The sequence below is a fragment of the Scyliorhinus torazame genome, chromosome 9 (assembly GCF_047496885.1).
Source record: "Scyliorhinus torazame isolate Kashiwa2021f chromosome 9, sScyTor2.1, whole genome shotgun sequence".
In the NCBI taxonomy this organism is placed as follows: Eukaryota; Metazoa; Chordata; class Chondrichthyes; order Carcharhiniformes; family Scyliorhinidae; genus Scyliorhinus; species Scyliorhinus torazame.
This window is the reverse complement of record NC_092715.1, coordinates 55,577,067-55,584,892: the sequence shown is the minus strand read 5'-3', so window position 1 is coordinate 55,584,892 and position 7,826 is coordinate 55,577,067. Positions and strand designations below refer to the sequence as shown.

General features: G+C 44.3%; 1 protein-coding gene across 3 annotated transcripts in view; it reads right to left on the bottom strand.

The window, feature by feature from the left end:
- Positions 1–614: 614 nt before the first annotated feature.
- erbin (erbb2 interacting protein) overlaps positions 615–7,826 on the bottom strand; it is a 354,311-nt gene continuing 347,099 nt past the window's right edge. For all 3 annotated transcript variants that reach the window (XM_072515927.1, XM_072515929.1, XM_072515928.1), the window contains one exon: positions 615–3,488. In XM_072515927.1, coding sequence (XP_072372028.1) covers positions 3,381–3,488 — 108 coding nt within the window. In that variant the 3' untranslated portion in view covers positions 615–3,380. The remainder of the gene's footprint in view (positions 3,489–7,826) is intronic.

Below are 7,826 nucleotides of genomic sequence, written 5' to 3'. Positions count from 1 at the left end.
GAGACCCCTGCTACCTGCCCGGAACTCCCCCATCTTTCTACACCTCCGCTATTCTCATTTCATGGGCTTGGCCCCCTGCCAGCTTGGCTGTGCCACCCAGGCACCTTGGCAGTGCCAGGGTGCCAGCTGGGCAGTGCCAAGGTGCCCATATTTCAGGGGGAGGGCCAGGGGGCCACCTTGCCCTGATCCTGTCCAACCAGGGGTCTCCGATGGCCCGGGAGACCGCCTGGGTCCATTCCACCTGGTCCACGTTTGTGTGGACCAGCACTGATCGGCGCCTGGCTGCAGGCTCCCTGGGGAGGCTGGTGGATCCCGGGCAGGTAGGTTGTAAGTAGGTTTATGACCTACTTCCAAGAGCGGTGTTTGGTCACACCCATTTGGGGCGGTGGTCCGACTCAGACGTAGGTGAATAGGCCACACTAAATTGCCCCTTAATTGGAAAAAAAAGAATAGAGTGCCTTAAATTGTCCTAAATGGTCTACCCCGTATCCACACATTGAATACGGTCCACATCACTATGGGTACTTCTTAGATAATATTGCAACCATAAAGTGCTTTAGTGGAGCATAGAAATTACTTCCAAAATTTAAAAAAGCACAAAATGTGGTCAAATAAAGTGATTGGATATTTTTTTAATAAACCACAATAGGAACATATAGAAGCAATTTGCATTTCTGTAAATTGAGTGGATTTATAAATCAGTTTCAGTTGTCAGTGGGACACAGCAATTTTGACTGATTTCATATACAACAGACTGCCTTCATTAAAACTAAAACTGTACAAAGTAAATCAGACTGCGAAGTTTACCCTAATTACCAGAGATTATGTCAGAAACCATCTAGTTATATACAAAATGTGGAATGTTGAACAAATTCAGCTCTTTTCAAACATCATTACAGACTTGCTCAATAAAAAGGCAATGGTTCAAAATATAATCCGAATACAGTGTTACTGTGGGGACCACGTTAAGTACAGTGGCTACTGCTGGTTCATTTTAATTTGTTATAATCAAGGACGTGTTCAACTATATACAAACTTTAGAAAAATCCAGTCCACAAGAAACCGCCTGAATAAATAAGTTACATAATAAATATGAGGGAATGTTAAGACTTTTCAATTTATTTCTGGTTTACATAAGCAGCTGAATTACACCTTTCATGTATTGGCCATCAACAGGGACTCAACAGTTACCTAAACACTACTGGCCTTGTATCAAATACAGACGTCGTTAACCTTTATGTAAATCGAGATGGAAATGAAACAGAAACTAATTGCTTTAAAATCAACCCTCTTTCTCCAAATGTTGCAGGATATGGCTTACTAAAGAAAGGTGAGACGGTTTTATTTTTGACAAGTAGCTGGCATCACATCCATTGGACTGAATGACATTGGTTGAAATTTGGCTTCAAAATGTTTTCTCCAGGTTACATGAAACCAATCAATTCTAGGTGTATCAGGTCATTACTGGATCCAGAAATTGATAATTGCCAAAGTAAATGTGAAATCAATAAGCACTTTTTGACCCACCAAAACATAACTTGAAACTGCATATACAATGCAAAATTTCAAACAGTGATACTTTTATGATCACTAAGTTCATGAAAGGCAATTCTAGCTCGAAACATTTTACAAACTTCAATTCTTCCCAATAGGCTATTCCATTGAAATATAATTTACCCTTTCTGCGCAAAGTCCGTTACAATATTTACCACGCAGCTGAACAGTATTATTCCCCAATAGGTCAAATAATTTCTTACTTTTTAAAAAACTGTTTCCACACTTTTAAAAACCATGCCTTAAAATCGTGGGTAAAATCATTTTAAATAAAAAGTTAGCACTCAACACAGCTTGTGACCTTGCATCAAACTTTTCAAAGATTTTCTTTTTTTTAGTTTTCAACACACATCAAACTTCTGTACAATTTTCTGTAATGGGAATGCTGCTACAGAATACCAGTGATCAAGAAACATGAGGCCATGAGCTGTTTGCAACATACAGCAAATACCCAAACAGGGTTTTGTTTTTGCTTATGTACATAAATATTTCTGCTAAACCCTCAGAGCAACTTTATTGATAAATTTGGTTCCAATGTGAGGAAAATAGCCTTTTAGCACCATCATGGGAGCACTGAGATTTGTTTTGTTCAAATAATTTTTAGAGTGAACATTTTATAAAATAAATCAACTGATTTAACGCTCATGTTGGTATAGAAATTTCACAGGGACTTGTGATTTTAAAAGGTATGCTCATTACTAAATTCATAAAACCCCAGATATTTTTTTCTTCTAAATATACATACAGTATTGCTTCTTTGCACAGTTTGGATCTGTATTAAAAACTTAATTCTCGGTCTCCTATGGCACTTCCACTGTGATACACAAGGTTGACCAATATGCATCAGTATTGTTAATTATACCCATTTTTAGTAAAGATAAAAAGGTTTGTTTTAAAATGTTGGCCAAATGTACTAGAAATGATAACAGTGTGATAAAATAACATTCTCATTCAGTAATAGGCAGCATAACCACAAGCCTCGCTCTTTGTAAAAACACTAAGAAACCTTTAATAATAACTGTTCTTTAAGAATCCAATTCACACTTCAGAACATTCTTGCAGTAACAGACCATCTCAGACAGACCGGTTTCATTTGCTCTTCCTATCCCAATCCAACTTTGAATAAAGGCTTTTCCATCATTAAACCACATTAGCGTATATTTACTTTGGTAACCTAGCCCCATATTCAGTTTTACCATCGACTCCCCAGCAAGGTCACTTTCTTGTATATGCTCAAGCCACTCGCCTACCCATTCGTCTAAACAATGCGCACACATCCATTTTCCAGCTCCTGTATATCATACCCAGAGGTTTCAGCGTTTAACAATTATACAAAGGTGATTAAAAATAAAGGCATACATCTATGGAACAGATAGCCCTGCCACCTGTCCATGAGCTAAAATCAGGCTCACTACTTAAGCCTTGTACAATTTATTTAGTAATGTATAAGATTATCCAAAAATAAAACCTAACTTCTGTACAGAAAAGCACACAGGTTTGTTCATATCAAGAGTGATTTTGATGTTTACTATATTAATTCTTCACCCCGCAATATTTGCTTCCATTACCTATTTCAGTCCCTGCATCCACACCCCTACCATTATACAGAGTGGTTGTGCCCCTTATACCAAAGCTCCACATTGCCAATACATTACTTTACAGCCTAAACTCATCTGACCACTTTATCAGTCCATTGATCCCTCTTCCAACTCCCAGTAAAAAGTGATATCAGCTGCATATTTTTTGCTGTGGAATTACTTATTTAAAAAAAAAAAACTGGTCACAATGGTTGATTTTTTTTTTCTTTTTGTCCATGATCCACATCATTAGGATGCAACTTCCCTCAGGATAATTAAGTCCACAGTATTCTGGAAGGTTTTTAATAGCGACACTGCTTGTCCATGCTCAATATTAACGAAAGTGCATCCATTAGCCTGGAAAAGAAGTATATCCATTAATAACGTATACTTAAAAAGAAATGTACAAGCAGAAAAATTTAACCAACTTGAAAATGAATATATTATCTTGCAAAATTATGATTCTGCAAATTTGACTGAAATGAAAAAAGAACAAGATGCAGGAAAAGGTTATTTGCTCTTTTGAGTCTACTTTACTTATTTAAGAATATTATTGCTGCCAGCCATCTTTACACTTGCACTCTTGGTATTAACAATTAATATACCATTCGCCTTCCCAATTGCTTGGTCTTTTCTGCATGTTAACTTTTTGTGAGTCGTGTACAAAGATACCCAAGTCCCTCTGAACACCAACATTTCCTTATCTCTGACCATTGCAAAAATATTCTGCTTTTTGACTTTTCCCATCAAAGTAGAAACTTCACATTTCTCAACATTATACTATATCTGTCACATTCCTACCCACTCTTGCAATTTGTCTACATCCGTTTGCAGGCTTCTTTCACCCTCCTTTCCCATCTAATGTTGTATCTTCAAAAAACTTGGATACATTACTCTCAGTCCACTCATATAAATTACTAATATTGATTATAAATAGCTGAGGCCCAGACATGAATCCATGCTGTATCCTACTGGTTACAGCCTACCAACCCAACAATGAACCATAGATTTACTCGTTCTCCATTATCTACCCTGATAGTTGCAGCCTCAAAAAAACTCTATTCAATCATATAATGATTTCTAATTGCTCTTAGAGATTGTCTACCTTATAACAGATTCTAGCATTTTACCTACTGAGGACAGGCTAGAACTCCCCTCACAAATGGTTCAAAATGTGTTCTCTTCATCTGCCTCTCAACCAGGACCAGTTAACCTCATGAGTATTTATGTTTCAATGCAGGGCTGGTTTAGCACAGTGGGCTAAGACAGCTGGCTTGTAATGCAGAACAAGATCAGCAGCGTGGATTCAATTCCCGTTCCAGCCTCCCCGAACAGGTGCCGGAATGTGGCAACTAGGGGCTTTTCACAGTAACTTCATTGAAGCCTACTTGTGACAATAAGTGATCATTATTATAATACAGTGTTCCACTACAGAGCTGAAAGGCCAGTTCTAAGAGTAATTTAACACCGCTATTAGCAGAATCCCCAAGTCAGAACATGTTTACTTCCTAGGGGATTGAAATGCACGAGTGGGTATGGACCATGAGGCATCGCCCTCCTGCCTCTTACATCTTGGCCTGGGAAAGATAAATGTGAACGGATCATGCTTTGCTGCTACCATGAGCTTTGTGTAACTAAAACCTTCTTTCAGAACAAGCCCTGCCACATGATGTCCTGGATCATGGTACTGGCGCCAGCTGGGAGTTCTGATCATCAGTCTCACTGAACAGCGTTCAACACTCACAGCCACCAGAGTGTTGACTGTGATACAGATCACTCCCTGGTGTGCACCAGGGTTAGGATGCAACCCCGGAGGTTTTTTCCATTGAAAGCACAAGTGTCCTTTTCATATCAACGTCAGCTACACTGATCTCATACTCGCATTGATCTTCATGTCAACATCTGGGAGAAAAAAACCCAACAAACAGTTCCTTGACTCACTTTCACCCTGGTATCCCCTCATACTTCGGACACCATCCACAATGCTGCACTCTCAACACATGGGAATCAAAAGTGGAAAATTGCTGACTCATGCGAGGTTAGAATGAATGTGATTTTGGTCATCCTTGAAGCCAAGTGGTCCACTCATTAATTACAAAAGAGATCCATAGAATAAGATGCAACAACAGCAGCTCAAAGTAAAGTCCTACAGAATGCTAGGTGGTGTGCCAATGCCTACTTGTTACAATTCTTCCAGAATATCTATATGTCCTTCGACACAGGGAATGTCAGGGGCATGTAATCAACAAAGAAATCAGTTCCACTGCAAATAAAGACAGGGGAGGTCATCACCGACTGCAATAGAGTCGCGAGACGGGTGGAATACTAATTTGAGTTGTACTCCAGAGAGAACACGATCACCGAGTAAGCTCGAGGCACCATAGAAAACCGCCATTGCAGAGATGGATATCGAACCCACAGTGGAGGAGCTTAACAAACTTATTGACTGACTTGCCATGCACAAAGCTCCTGGTGCTGATGCTATACTGCCTGAACTCGTCCAAGCACAGAAAACCATCTCTGTCTCTGGTACTGGGAGAGGCCAGTGCTCCAGGATGTGAGAAATGCAAACATTGTGACCCTGAACAAGAGCACGGGTGGCCGCAGAGATTGCAGCCATCATTTAAAAAAAAATTTTTTAAATCATTTTTATTAAAGTTTTCACAAAATATCAACACCAAAATGTAAAAGGAACCCAATAGAATTAAATACAAAACAAAACAACCCCGTGCCCCCTATACATAAATAATAAATTAACACCCCAAATTAACACATAGCAAACATATACAGCCCCTCAGATACCCCAGTATAGACAAACAAAAGTAAAATAACCCCCCCCCCCCCCGGGTTGCTGCTGCTGACCATTGTCTACTGTTATGCCAGGAAGTCCAAGAACGGTTGCCACCGCCTAAAAAGCCCTTGCACCGATCCCGCATTGGCGGCCCAGTAGTACCCACAGAGGTTGGGCAGCGGCCCCCCCCCCCATCCCTACTCCGCTCCAGGAACACCCTTCTCACCCTTGGAGTCCCTCGCACCCATACAAACCCCGTTATGCTCCTGTTGACCCGCCTAAAGAAGGCCTTCGGGATAGGGATGGGGAGGCACTGGAACAGGAACAAAAACCTTGGGAGCACCGTCATCTTGACTGACTGCACCCTACCCGCCAGGGACAGCGGCAACGCGTCCCACCTCTTAAACTCCTCCTCCATTTGCTCCACCAGCCTCGTGAAATTAAGTATATGGAGGGCCCCCCAGCTCCTGGCCACCTGGACCCCCAAATACCTGAAGCTCCTCTCCGCCCTTTTTAGTGGGAGCCCGCCAATCCCCCTCTCCTGGTCCCCTGGGTGAACCACGAACAACTCGCTCTTCCCCATGTTGAGCTTGTACCCTGAGAAATCCCCAAACTCCCTAAGGATCCTCATTACCTCCTGCAGCTTACCACTTACGATTACGTACCTACCGCCATTGTCTGTCACAATGCTCGACGCCTCGAACGACACCCTCTTTCCCACCAAGATCGCCACCCCCTGATTTTTGGCATCCAGCCCCAAATTAAACACCTGACCTACCCACCCCTTCCTCAATCTTACCTGGTCTGCCACCTTCAGGAGTGTCTCCTGGAGCATGACCACATCCACCTTCAGCCCCTTCAGGTGCGCAAACACCAGGGCCCACTTAACCGGCCCGTTCAGTCCCCTTACGTTCCAGGTTATCAGCCGGATCAGGGGGCTACCCGCCCCCCTCCCCCGCCGACTAGCCACAACCCCTCCTCGGCCAGCCATGCGCCCGCACCCCTCGCCCGGCCCGTTCCCCACGGCAGTAGACCCCCGTCCCAACCCCGTCTACCCGCTCCAGCTCCCCCTTGACCATACCAGCAGCAACCCGGTTCCCCCCCACCCACCCACCCCCAGCTAGGACCCCTCCTAGCTGCTTTGCTCCCCCTATTGCACTCCCGCAAGTCAGCTGACTCCTGCTGACCCCGGCCTCTCCCGCCTCTCCTTCAACTCCTCCCATTGTGGGACTTCCCCTCCCCCTCCATTACCCACCAGCAGGCTCTCTGCCTCCCTCTTCCACCCCAAGCGCGGGTAAAAACCCGCGCTTCCCGCCCTGGACCCTCCAGCCTTCAGCGCGGGGAGAAAACCCGTGCTTTCCACCTGCCCGGCCCCGCCTCCTCTGGAGCAGCTCCTTTTACAGGCCCAGTCCCCTCACCCCCGACTCGGGCCTCACCCTCCCCTGCGGGGTCCCATCCCCCCTACCGGCCATCCACCCCCTACTCAGTTTACTTGCCCCCCTCCAAGAGCCCACCCGGCAGACTCAACCAAAACAGTGCCCAACCCACCCTAACCACCCACACCGAATCAAAAAGAAACAAGAACAAAATGTAACACAACAACAACAATCCCCAACCATCCTCATGCCCCGACCCCCCAACCCGACCCTCAGTTTGTGTCCAGCTTCTCGGCCTGAACAAAGGCCCACGCCTCCTCCGGGGACTCAAAATAATGGTGCCGGTCCTTGTAGGTGACCCACAGTCACGCCGGCTGCAGCATGCCAAACTTCACCCCCTTCCTGTGCAGCACCGCCTTCACCCGGTTGTACCCGGCCCTCTTCTTCGCTACCTCCGCGCTCCAGTCCTGATATATTCGAACCTCCGCATTCCCCCACCTGCTGCTCGTCTCTTTCTTGGCCCACCAG